Source organism: Ovis canadensis, chromosome 3 (genome assembly GCF_042477335.2).
Source record: "Ovis canadensis isolate MfBH-ARS-UI-01 breed Bighorn chromosome 3, ARS-UI_OviCan_v2, whole genome shotgun sequence".
In the NCBI taxonomy this organism is placed as follows: domain Eukaryota; kingdom Metazoa; phylum Chordata; class Mammalia; order Artiodactyla; family Bovidae; genus Ovis; species Ovis canadensis.
Window position 1 is genome coordinate 169082867 of NC_091247.1, and position 11880 is coordinate 169094746.

The 11880-nt window shown below is 45.4% G+C and overlaps 1 protein-coding gene and 1 long non-coding RNA gene across 2 annotated transcripts; both read right to left on the reverse strand.

Moving 5' to 3' along the window:
- Positions 1 to 284: 284 nt before the first annotated feature.
- On the reverse strand, positions 285 to 2214 carry LOC138437529 (uncharacterized). Its single transcript, XR_011256003.1, has 3 exons — positions 1576 to 2214; positions 875 to 897; positions 285 to 619 (listed from the first exon to the last, which is right to left on the reverse strand). It is a non-coding gene; the product is annotated as an uncharacterized lncRNA (long non-coding RNA).
- Positions 2215 to 3438: 1224 nt separating this feature from the next.
- On the reverse strand, positions 3439 to 11152 carry PA2G4 (proliferation-associated 2G4). The gene is made up of 13 exons (XM_069585010.1): positions 10650 to 11152; positions 8739 to 8867; positions 8382 to 8487; positions 8220 to 8289; positions 7874 to 7966; positions 6360 to 6423; positions 6041 to 6119; positions 5814 to 5892; positions 5596 to 5729; positions 5204 to 5298; positions 4973 to 5100; positions 4764 to 4817; positions 3439 to 4553 (listed from the first exon to the last, which is right to left on the reverse strand). Exons 1-13 carry the CDS (start codon positions 10735 to 10737, stop codon positions 4488 to 4490), a joined length of 1185 nt encoding a protein of 394 aa, XP_069441111.1. The 5' UTR covers positions 10738 to 11152; the 3' UTR covers positions 3439 to 4487.
- Positions 11153 to 11880: the final 728 nt, after the last annotated feature.

The window sequence follows — 11880 nt, forward strand, 5'->3', positions numbered from 1 at the left end:
CCCAAAGCGGAATTCTGTAACGTGGACCTAGATAAGAGCGGACCTGGTTGCTCCTGTGCCCGCAAAATCAACTTGAAAACCGTCCCTGGCGTTTACGCGCTTTCCAGGAAGTAAAGGCCACCCAATCCTCTAGCAGCTCACAAGACCGGAACCCACACCTCTCCGCCCCCCCCGACTTGTAGATATAAAGCTTGACTTTTTCTAACACAGGGAGTAGAGACAGACTGTACTGATAAGAGAATCCCCAGCTAGTTTAACCATAAAAAAACACATAACACACAAAATTTTTCTTCAGCTAAGACAGCAAGAGATGATTTATTGTACACGTTACATTCAGCCACAACTGAGAAGAGAACTAGTCCATAGTTATCACAGGTCCAAGGCAATAAAAGGGACGGCTTTGATATGAGCAAGGTAGGTCTCTCAAAGGTGGTCAAGGCGATCAGAATGGCCATAGATGTTCCAGATCCATTGAGAAGTTCTAGATAGTAGGCATGCAGTCCACACTTTGTACCAGCGTCCCTGGCCTCTGGCTTCCCTTGTTTCTGCTTCTGTGGCTTCCACAGGTGTACAAGTTTACTTGGACCTCTGCCTCATCTTTCTTCTTTTGCGCTTCAGCCTGAAAACCAGACATAAGAATACACCTCGGTCCCACAAACCCGAGTTCAGTCTTTCCCTCCAATCTTAAATGTGCACCCAATACAAAGGACAGGTAAAATCAACCAACACTACGATTCTATCGTCTTCTGCTCAATTCATGGCTTTGGCCAGTCAATGCTCATAAGTTGTTTTGGATTTCTAAACCAGATGTTCGTCCCAAGTTTTGTCCACTTTCCTTCACTCTCCCAGCCCCACCTCCTACGTCCCAGCATACCTGCGCATTCGCTTCTTCCTCCACTGGCAACCGATTATAAACCAAGGACAGAGAATAAAATATCATTAGTTTCAGTAACAATGTTTAGATAGGGATATGAAGAACACTAGGGGAGGCTTCCTCGGTGGCTTAGACGGTAAAGAATCTGCCTGCAATGCAGGAGACTCAGGTTCAATCCCTGGGTAAGGGAGACTACCTGGAAAAGGGAATGGCAACCCACTCCAGTATTCTTGCTTGGAAAATTCCATGGGCAGAGGAGCCTGGCGGGCTACAGCCCACAGGATCGCAAGGGTCGGACACGACTGAGCGACTAACACTTTCATAACTTCCATGAAAAGCACTACTTAGAACCGGGTGGATTCTTCATCAAGTAGGAGGGCTTAGTCGCAATAAACCACATCAACAATCTGGACTGCCACCTGGATCCCAGACGTAAAACCCTGAATCCTGCCTGCATGCGCTCTCTCCCACTTTCAGCATCTCTCGCCACAGAACTTACCTACCACCTACTCTGCTTTTCCCCACAGAACTTACCCACCACTTAATATGCTTCTCCTCAAACTATCCTTCCTCTCCCACTAGCTCGTTAGCACAACCTAAGAACCCGGCGAAACCGGAACGATGGCCGATTTCCCTTGCCAAGGTCTCCCCTACCAACAGCCAATTCTTACAGCTTTAGCTCACTGGCAGGGACTGCTTACCTTCGCTCTCATGGCGCAGAGGTTTCTACGGGTAAAGAAAAAAAGTCTGCAGTTAGTTTGCTGTAATGATGGTAAGTGCAGAGATCAGATGTTTATGGATTGCAGTCGGAACACGAACACAGGCATCACTGACACTCACCTCAAAAGATGGCGCTAAGGCCGAGAGATCGCCAGGGGCTCGCCTACGGATATTTAATGGAATACTCAGTGTCGTCACTTCCGCTTTCTCGCCCTGCCCCTAGGGGCGGGATTGCCCAAGGGGCGTAACGATAGTGTTTGGCAGTTCGCTGGTGTGTGAAGTGATTAAGCTAGGAAAATTCTGTTGGAAATCAGTATTTTGATGTACAAGATTCCTCTCACCTGTTTTATTATGAGGATACCGTATTATTTAGATATGAGCACATATTTCCAATAAGAGACCTAGAGGCGCAAACGAGCAAAGGGTAGCTACTTCCGCCTTTCCTCCCGTTGCTTCATGGGAGTTGCAGTTTCCTGGAGACATCCTCCATTTTACTGTGGATTGAGGCGGACTGTACAAAAAGTCCTGATTTGTTTTACTGGTTTACCTTATTTATTAAACTAAATATCTGCAGGTTCGATTTTGGAACTTCTAAAGGTCCTAAGATTGCAGAACATTGAAAGGATATAAAGCGGGGAATTGAGAAAGCTGTTATACTACAAAAAGAGACCTTTGTTACTGTGAAAAATAAACTTTTTTCCTAGTCAACTGGTCTTTCCCTACAATGCCTGAGGCAGAATGTCATAACATTCCTGGCGACAATGCATCTTGTTTAGAAAATACTTCAGTGATTCTCCCTCTTCAGAGTGTGTGGTAAGTCGCTTCAGTCCTGTCACATTAACAAATTAACGACAGATCTAATTAATGGACAGAAGGAAAGCCCGATCAGCTACATGTATCTTTAGGCAGGAATAGTATTTGGTGATATGACAGCTTCCCAGTATCAAGATATGGTTAGGTCAGAAGCACCCAAAAAAGACACTGTAAGATTTGGCTGCAGAAAACGTGTATTATGAAGGATGAAAGAAAACCCTTCATCATACAGACTTCACCTTATTCACTATAAGATGGAATGAGGCTTGTTATGATTCCTTTTTTTAGCGTTTTCTCTAGAAAATTTCACCGTTTTAGTTCTGGAAAATTAGATTTCTAAATTTCAAGTTCTTAAGTGGCTCTAGAATTGTCACCAATGGACTGTAATGTGTTTGAAAACAAAAATAACCACCCTCCCCACCAAGATATCAAACCCACTGGGATTTCACCTGTTGATTGCTATAAACCCTTAGGAAGAGATTTGTGTTCAGTTTGTTTCAGTTTAATTCAGTTAATTCAGCAGTAACATATAAAAAATGCTCTAATACATGCATTACCCATCAAATCTCAGGGTAGCTTGAAAAAACACGTTAACACTAAAGGCATTCTTCCTGGCTTCCTAAGCCAAGACAATCACTTTGCAGTTTAATTTTTTTGCAATAAACATTGTGTTCTAAATAGTGTCAGCAGTAAGGGGTATGTTTTTACTTCAGAAAACTAGACCAAACTCCCATAGAAAATGACCATTAATTCACAAAACCCAGGAGTTTTATGTCTTCCCCCAACCCAAGTTATTATTTTAGAAAAGTAGAATATGGCTATAGAAAAGTGGTTTCAGGGATTTCCCTGGCAGTCCAGTGGTTTAGATTCCATGCTTTCACTGCAGGGGGTACAGGTTTGATCCTTGGTTGGAGAACCAAGATCCTGCGTGGCATGAGGCAAGGCCAAAAAACCCCCCAAAACTGGTTCCAAATGATCATCACTTCAGCTCACTCTCAACCATCAAATAAGAGCAGCATACAGACACGTGATTATGAGCAAATCCAAATTTATTTTAATGCCATATCATTTTCAATGTGTTTAAAAACCTCATAAGTTAGTGGGAGCCCTAGTTCCCTGGGACAGCATGCCAGAGGTACTGAAAGGTCACCTTTCTCTCCAAACCCCTAGCAATTAATCCAAGTCCACAGCTTCAGAAAGCCAGGAGTTTTGTCTCTTCAGTCTGCTCCTCTGGTTACACATCTTTCTTTCAAGGAAGGGAAGTAAAAGTATTTCAAACAGGGAACAAAACCACAGTGGAGCTTCCGGCTCAGGTTTCTAAGATGGAGCAAGGGAAGAACCCCACTGACTTCAAAGAAATGGACAAAGTTGAGATGGATTACTTCTTTACAGCCTTGTGGAGGGAGGAAAAACTGTCCTGTAGAACAAAACTGACTACAAAGACTTACAAATGAGGATCCAACTGACAGATGAGAATCCATTGGTAAATGCAGGCTCCAGCTCCTAAAAATGGGAGGGGCCTGGCTCAACAGCCTGGATCATAAAAGGAATCTGCCACATGTGAAGAAAAACAGTCTGAATAGCTCCTCTCTATTTTGAGGCCTGATAAAAGACTTGGGGAAAGTGGGAACAGAGAGAGGAACAAGCCCAAACAGATGGGAAAATGCTGACACTGGAGTGGTATAAAAAAATTTCATCTGAGTTTTTAGTGGTGGTGGCTGTGTTAGCCTCCTCCCGTTCTGTTGTAGGGCCATAAACCTTGACCAAGCAGAGAATAGTAGAAAAAGGCTAGAAAGAGGGGCTTGAAAACGATGGATTTTGACTCCTGATTTTATTATTCAATTTCTCTTTTCTATTTAAAGTAGTCTTCGGTGGCTGGGAAGCCTGGCCTCCCAAGACCAGAGTCAGTTGGAGCTGGTTGTTGTTGGAAGGGGCTGGGATGGGGGACTGGGAGGAGGACAGGGAGACCCCGCTCTGCTCGCGGTCCTGGGTGGAGAAGTCGAACTGCACTTCACAGAGCCTGGGGTGTGGCGGGAAGGGGATGAGGCAGGAGTGGCAAGCTGGGGGGACGGGACCCACCTCAGTCCCCAGCTTCATTCTCTTCTAAAGTTTCCCCACTGGTAGCATTCTCTGCAGTCTTAGAGGCCTACATTCATGGAAAGGAGAGAAGATGTGTCAGTTTCCAACAACTTAGGGTACTGTCTGGGGGACCAAGGACAAGAGTATTCCTAATTCTCTAGGTCAGGGCTGAGAGGAGAAATAAGGACATATCGACACCTATATCCCCACCAAGACCCAGGAAAGTGAATAAAGATGATCAGGTTCACCCCACCAGGGAGGGATGATCATAACAAACCTTCTTTTTTTTCTTTTTCTGGGTTTTCCGACTTGCAGAACTCTGGAGGAGCGCCTGCAAAACAGAAGAAAGTGAACAAATTTTGAGGAACATGGAGCAAATGCCAAGTGCTACTCTTGGCATTGCAGCTCTTCTCAGGACTTCCCATCACTCAGTCCTCACTCCCAGAAAAAGTGCCATGTCCCTGCTCCTTTCCATCACACACTAACCTTGAGCTCTGCATCCTGGACCTCCATCTCGGACTTGTAAAGGTCAGGCTCAAAAGGACCACTGGTTATCCGCATAGGGCCATTGGGCATAAGCAGAACTGTAAATTTAAACTGGGCAACAAATTCACCTATGAGAGAAACAAAGTGTTTTGATAGAATGTCCCCTTGCCTTCAAGGAGAAGGGGACCATAATCGGAGGCTTCAAACTACAACTCTCTTCTCAGAACTCACCCTCCTTCTCATAGAGAACATTAAATGGTTGTAGCAGTTCATGTTTGGCGCACTCCACCACACCCATGCGGGCCTTCTTCTCATCTTCAAATGCTCTGGGGAGGGGAAGACAAATTCAGGTATCCTTAACTCCCTGTCATGTCTTACCACTTTGTTCCTGTTTTTAAATAACTCCTACCCTCAGGCAGAAATCATGCGTAGGATTGCTTTTTGTTTACACTACTTCCTAGGAGAGGGAGAAAGAGAGAAGGCATGCATGCAGGCTGGAGCTACAAGTCTAGGTAGAAGAGGAGGGAAAGAGGGCAAGCAGGGTAGGGGAAGGAAAGAGATCTGGCTGTATGGTCTACGGGTCAGACTGTTCCAAGTCCTGTCCTCGCTAAGTGCAGTAGTACCTTAAAGTAAAGGGCATGGCATCAAAACGCCTTTCAACCTCACTGAAGAAGGCACGGGAAGTTTTCATTTTCAGGCCATACTGCTTAGAGGGGTCTCTCTTGTAAATGGTGGTTCTCTGTCCTGCATCCTTGGCCTATAAAACATCATATTTGATCTGGTGCTCTTGGAACCCACCCCCAGCCTCCCCTCTCTGCCGGATCTGGTAAACATTCATCACCTTGCCCTCTCCTGAGCTGACGAGAACATCCACAGCATATACTTCATGTACCTCAAATTCTGCTTTTTCATGGTCTTTCCTAAAAGAACAGAAAGGGAACAATAAGGAGCAATAAGTGGTTCCTGGAGCTTAGAAGAGAAGGTGGATAAGATTAGCCTGGAGTATGGAAGAAGTTCGTAACTAGTCTTATATGACAGAAGGTAGACAGTGGGATACAGGGCACCTACTTCTGCTGGTCTGTGGGATTCTGGATAATGGTTTTCTCTCCATCAATGACATGCTGCTTCAACTGGTGTGACAGCATACCTGTAGAGGACAAAGCCTGTGGCACCACTCATCTAGAATCCCCAAAGGTTTCCAACCCACCTACCCAAGTAGAGCCACGGAGCAGGCAATGAGAGCAAAGTGCCCAGCTATGGAAACGGGGCACTGAGGTTTGCGGCTTGGATTATGCCAGAGCCAGGATGGATGCTCAAGGGAACAAAAGTCTTAATTCTGCTAAACCACTCATACTGAGACCCTCAACCCCACTATCTGAAGTCTCACCTTCTATTGGTGTGCAATTAAATGAGTGGGCAACTTTGTTCCAGGCTTCTGTCACTTGTGTGTTCTAGAAGTACAAGATCAAATAAAACGTAAAATACCAGGAGCTAGTAAGTTGTCTACTATGAGAAGCAGCAGCATAAAGAACTGAGTTCTAATATCCTCCAGCAAATGCAATGATTCTCAGTAATTTTTCATTTCATAGCCCTAGCATCTTACAACCTAGAAATCAAATTTGCATACCATTTTACAAAGCACTATCACAAAGATGGTCTGCTTAGACAACAATTCTGTAAGGTGACTAGTGCCAACAATTCTGTATGGTAATCTACATCCTAATTTGGAGGAGGAAACTGAGGCTCAGAAGGGTTACATGATTTGCTCAAGGTTAAACCAGTTAACCAAAAGAACCTGGTATAAACTCAGGTTTTCGGATCACAGTGTTTAGTCCATGATACCTGGCATTCTAACCTGTTGAAAGGGTACAGAAGGTTTTATTTTGTCCTCTTTACCTCTTTCAATCATGAGCTGATCCTCACCTAAATTATAGTTAAGAGAAAAAGGAAAGTGAATTTCCAATCATAGCTATTATTAAACTACATGTCAGGTACTGTGATAATCACTTTATATGGATCATCTCAATCTTCACAACCCTGTGAGAATGAGGCACAATTTAATTTTTCCCACTTTACAGATGAGGAAATTTTGAAGTTATTTCATTTTAAATCAGTAGTGGGTGGTAATGGGATGAGAATCCAGAAAGTCTCAGGTCATAGCTAGACAACAGCCACTACATTAATAGTATCTTATAGTAAGCATATAAATAATAAAAATAATCAATATGTAAAATATTAATAGCTAACAAAAGGGTTAACTCTGTGCCAGGTACTATTCAAAGTGCTTTATAATAGCTCTTTGATAGATACCACTGCAAGAAAACTACAACAGAGGCTGAAGTAAAAACGATGCAATTAAGTGATAATGGGGACAAACGGATAAAAAGGGTGAAGAGCACAGAGAAAGAGGATGCTTTATGTATTGAACAGGTTCTGAAATCTAAGTGTTAGACAAAGTCTCCACTAGTAGTCTAACATGTTATTGTATGAATTCATGAGAAATTTATGATCCCTGGACGTCCTAATATTGTCTTGGAAGGGTCTTTGGCCTTTCTTTGCCACAAATTTACTGGTACTATTATTATTTTTGTGTTATAAGCTTTTAAAACTTAGTTTCAATATCTGTGTTTTATTGTGAGCTATCTATCTCAAATTATTTCCAGGAACAATACACATCCAAAACATGAAAAAGGAAGGATCTCTATAGGCTCCATAAGAAAAGGAGCACCCATCATCCCCTTACAGTGAGCATCATACCACCTAAGGTAGGCACTAAGATTTAACATCTCTTCGGTTTAAACTCTTTCAGTTCCTGCCTCTTCTCTTTCAGTATAGAATAGCAGTACATCCTGAACGCACCTTTGGCTCTATCAAGCTTTGGACTTGGACTAAACAGCTCACCTGATTTCCAGGTTTGACCAGGCGTAGGGCAGCTTCAGCACAAAGGTGAGCTGCCTTAATGACATCTGCTTTCCGCCCTGTTACTTGGGTCCCCTGTAGAGGAGGAAATGCAGTCAGTGCCTTCCAAAAAAGCTGATCAGTTAATATCTGTGTGTCCATTATGTATCCAGTGGTCAGGAGAGAAACCACCCTTTCCCCTTTTATTCTTTAGAGATTCTCAAAACTTAATGTCGTGGTAGTAGGTGAGGATAAGAGGCAGCAGTGGGGAAAAAAAAAAACAACCCAGCAGCAGTGAACCCTCCCCAGCTCCCCACTGGCTGCATAGAGTTCAAAGCAGTCCACCTACCTGAGCCACATCAACCACAAAAGTGTGAGCCACATTAGCGATGAAGCCATCCACGTGGACCCCAAGGTCACTGAAAGGCAAGAGCAGAGTACAGCATTAGCAACTGGCACTATTGTGAATGCCGAGGAAAAAGACAAGTGCTCTAAAATGGTTTAAGCTTACATTTTTACCAAGTCACCTTCCTTGAGAATATAGTCCTGGTCGCTCTTCAAAGGGGAGAAGTGACATACACAGTTATTTACTGAAATGCTGGTGGGAAAGGCAATACCTGTAAAGAAACAATCAGCCTTACTGCCCTGCTCGCTCTCTTGGAACCCTCCTGCCCCTCTGAAAAATGAATGGATTTTCTTCAGGGTCTTAAGTTTGATCAGTCTGGATTGAGTGGGAAACTGAATTCCCCTTGCCATTCCAAATTTCCAAATATCTCAACCAGTGCTGGGGTAAAGGTTGCATTATTACAGTAAAACAAACAGGACTCAATAAGGGTCAAACTTAATTAGGAGGGGATTGTTTTTTTACCTTTCTTCATTTCTTTTTCTTTTTTGAAAATCTTCCCTGTTTCTTCCATTATCATGGCATCCCCTTTCTCACACAGGCTCAGTACCGACACACCTGAACAGGATGCTTCCACCAAAGACCGAAGTACCCCTGGGAACAGAATCCCATATATCAGTCCTGAATGTGTTGTCTAAGTTAATGTCCAAGAAACACCTAGAAGTCGGACTTAGAGTTTCTGAGTCCAACTTAGAAATATTCCCTAGTACCACTGCTCTAAGGATAAAAAAAAAGAGGAATATGTTTTGCCTCCTAGAATGTACCTGTCATCTCTATAAATCTCTACCTTCCTCTCCTTAACTTAAAAAAGCCAACACTCCCTTCCCTCCTTTATATAGTGTGACAGCTAGGTATGCATCACCTGTCTCCTAAGGCAAGGGAGACTTTCCAAAGATGATACTTGTGGTATGGTAGGAGATTTATGAACTTCAAGGGCATTCTCACCAAGATATCCAACACATGCAAAGGAGACTGGAGGAAATTTATAGGCACCAGGGACAAGAAGGTAGACATACAATTGCTGACTCTAAGCTGATGCATTGTTAAATGCTACTTTCTTCCTTTCCCAGACACCCCAATTAGGAGGTGTTAGTAATCTCAATTTATGTAGACTTATTTCTTCAAATAACAAGTCAAGAAGACTTAACCTTGGTCCCTGGGCTCAAAGAATTATGTGACCCAAAAGAGTTTCAAACTGGTACTGGGAATCACAGGTGCCTCAGAAGTTATAAACTGCAAGAGGGAAAATTTTTTTTCCTGATTTAAACCACTACATATCCATTGTGTTACAAAGCATTTATTCTGTTCACCCATACCCTCTCCATGGTCCATCCTGGACTTCAGATTTTATTTTTGTGATCCAAGTTTTGGTGATTCTTTGAAAGTATGAAAAACTCAGATTTTCAGTCACAGGATCAAAAGCATCCTAAATGCCTGTCTTTACTGTCAGAACCATTTAAAAGCCCAAAGACAAACATTTTGTGTCCTCTAACTGGGTTTTAAATTGTAAAGACAGAAAATAGAAAGCGAGACATCTGTAGAGAGTGGCAGGCAGCTGCTGAGAAAGTCAAGAGCACAATCTTATTAAGGATGACTTACGAGATTCTAACTTCAGACCCCCTTTAACAGCACTATTCATAGGTTTGACTGGCTGGGGTGAGAAGGACCTCAAAACACTCCTACAGTTGTGAAACACCTAAGATTAAATTAGACGACTAACTAAAGCCAACCCCGCAGATTGGAGGTACAATGAACAACTTCAAGAACAGTCAAACAAGAGTTATGGGGTGCTCTCTAATAGTCCCTGAGTTGGCCCTAGAGTAGAAGGCGGCCTCCACCAGGGAAGGAGTAAAGAACGAAGGACTACAGAAAAGCACGTGGTAGGCAAGCTGGTGTCAGGGACACAGCGGAGGAAGGTAGCCGGCGAGCCGCAGGGGACCTGGCAACACGTGCGGGCCAGGCTCCTGACGGCGGGGAGCCGCGACAAAATAGAAGCGCTTCATTTTCGAGGTGGTCTCGCTGCCACCAATATCAGAGGCAGAAATCTGAACTGAAGGGTGAGGAACAGGAGGTACACTTCGCCTCCTTACCAACGGCCTAGGGTCGGGGCTGGCCAGGGGCCCAGCTCTGCTCTTCTCCCAGCCGCCCTGCCGACCGTCCGCCAGAATCTCCAGACTCCAGCCCAGGCCCAGCCTCTCGGGTCCCAGGCGCGACACGGAGCCTGCCCACCACGCCACCTCCAGCAGACCTGAACTGGGCCCTCACTAACCCACACTGCGTGACCCCACCACTCCAGCTCTCAGGAGCCAACCCATCACCGTCTCCCTTGACTCTCCCTCCCAGCCTCAATATTCGGACCCCTGAGGCCGCACTCACGGTTAGCAATGTCGCCCCCCATCTTATACTTGGTCACGACCAGGTCCTCGGCGATAGTTTGCTCCTGTTGCTCGTCCTCGCCCGACATCTTCCCACCACCACCGCAGCCTCGTTTCTCTTGAGCCGCCGCCTCTGTCGCCCTTCTCAGCCACAAGCTGTGGTCAGAAACCCCTTCGATCCGAGAACAGACCGCGAGCAAAAGCGCGAGCAAGCTAGGGAGCGGGAGGGCAGGCGAGAGCGAGAAACTGCGAACGCGCGGGCTGAGGCGCAGGGCACGCTGGGACAATGAGTCCCTCCTACTGCCAACCCCTAGCCGCCCTCGTGGACTACTGAACTACAATCCCCAGCATGCTTTTCGCGCCCCTAAGCCAGGCCCTGGGGCCTTGCCCTCCGAGAGCCTCGCACGCTGGAATCGCCGAGCACGCTGGGAAGGGTCAGGCTCCGGCGGGAAGGCGGAGCCGTTGGAAAGCACGAGGAGAAGCGTGGTTTCTCCCTGAAAAACCATATACACCAGGAACGACGAGAGATAACCCGTAATAGAGAGGGGCGGGGTAAGGGGGAGGGGCGGAGCTACGGCAGCGAAATAGGTTTGGAGGCTGAGGGGCGGGGTGGAGCCGAGGCGAGTCGGGAGGATCGTAATAAGGGTGGGGAGGTGGGATACGCCCTTCCCTGAGTCCCTGGAGCGGCCGGCGAGACCGGCCGGGCCAGTCCTCTTGTCCTCAGGTGCTGGGAGAACCGGGAGGGGCAGAGCAGGTATGGAAAGAGATCGGGAGGGAGTCCGGGAAGCAGGGGCTGCTTGGGCAGCCAGATTTCTGAGCGATTATCCCGATCTAAAGACCGGACTCCCACTGAAGATGGCACTGTTGTTCTAACAAGCTTTGATGGCCATCTGGGGGAAGTGTTCACAGAGACTTTTTTTTTAAGAGAATGAGTTTTAAAACATGAATTTCAGTATTCTACCTCTTAGGACTTTTTCTAACGTCCCTGAACGCGTTGTTTTGTTATTCCCAGTTGGTTGCCCTATAGAGATTTAATAGTAAAACCCTAAAATGAAAAGGACTGTGCTCTATGCTCGTCTTAAGGGAATAAGGAAAAGTAGGGATGGAGAAAGCGACATGGGGCCCAGTAGGATTGTCAAGAGACAGAAAGAAGCATCCACTGCTGAGAGACAGGGAAAAAGAGTGTTCTATCTCATACACTTTGACAGGTTTTCATTTGACAGACAGAAAGC

What these genes read in the sequence shown, in the direction of transcription:
- PA2G4 (XM_069585010.1), bottom strand. Translation starts at nt 10,737, where the DNA reads ATGTCGGGCGAGGACGAGCAACAGGAGCAAACTATCGCCGAGGACCTG. An exon ending in GGGGGGCGACATTGCTAACC is followed by an intron (nt 8,868 to 10,649) that starts GTGAGTGCGGCC and finishes TTCTGTTCCCAG; the next exon opens with GGGTACTTCGGTCTTTGGTG. An exon ending in TCAGCTCAGGAGAGGGCAAG is followed by an intron (nt 5,730 to 5,813) that starts GTGATGAATGTT and finishes GATGTTTTATAG; the next exon opens with GCCAAGGATGCAGGACAGAG.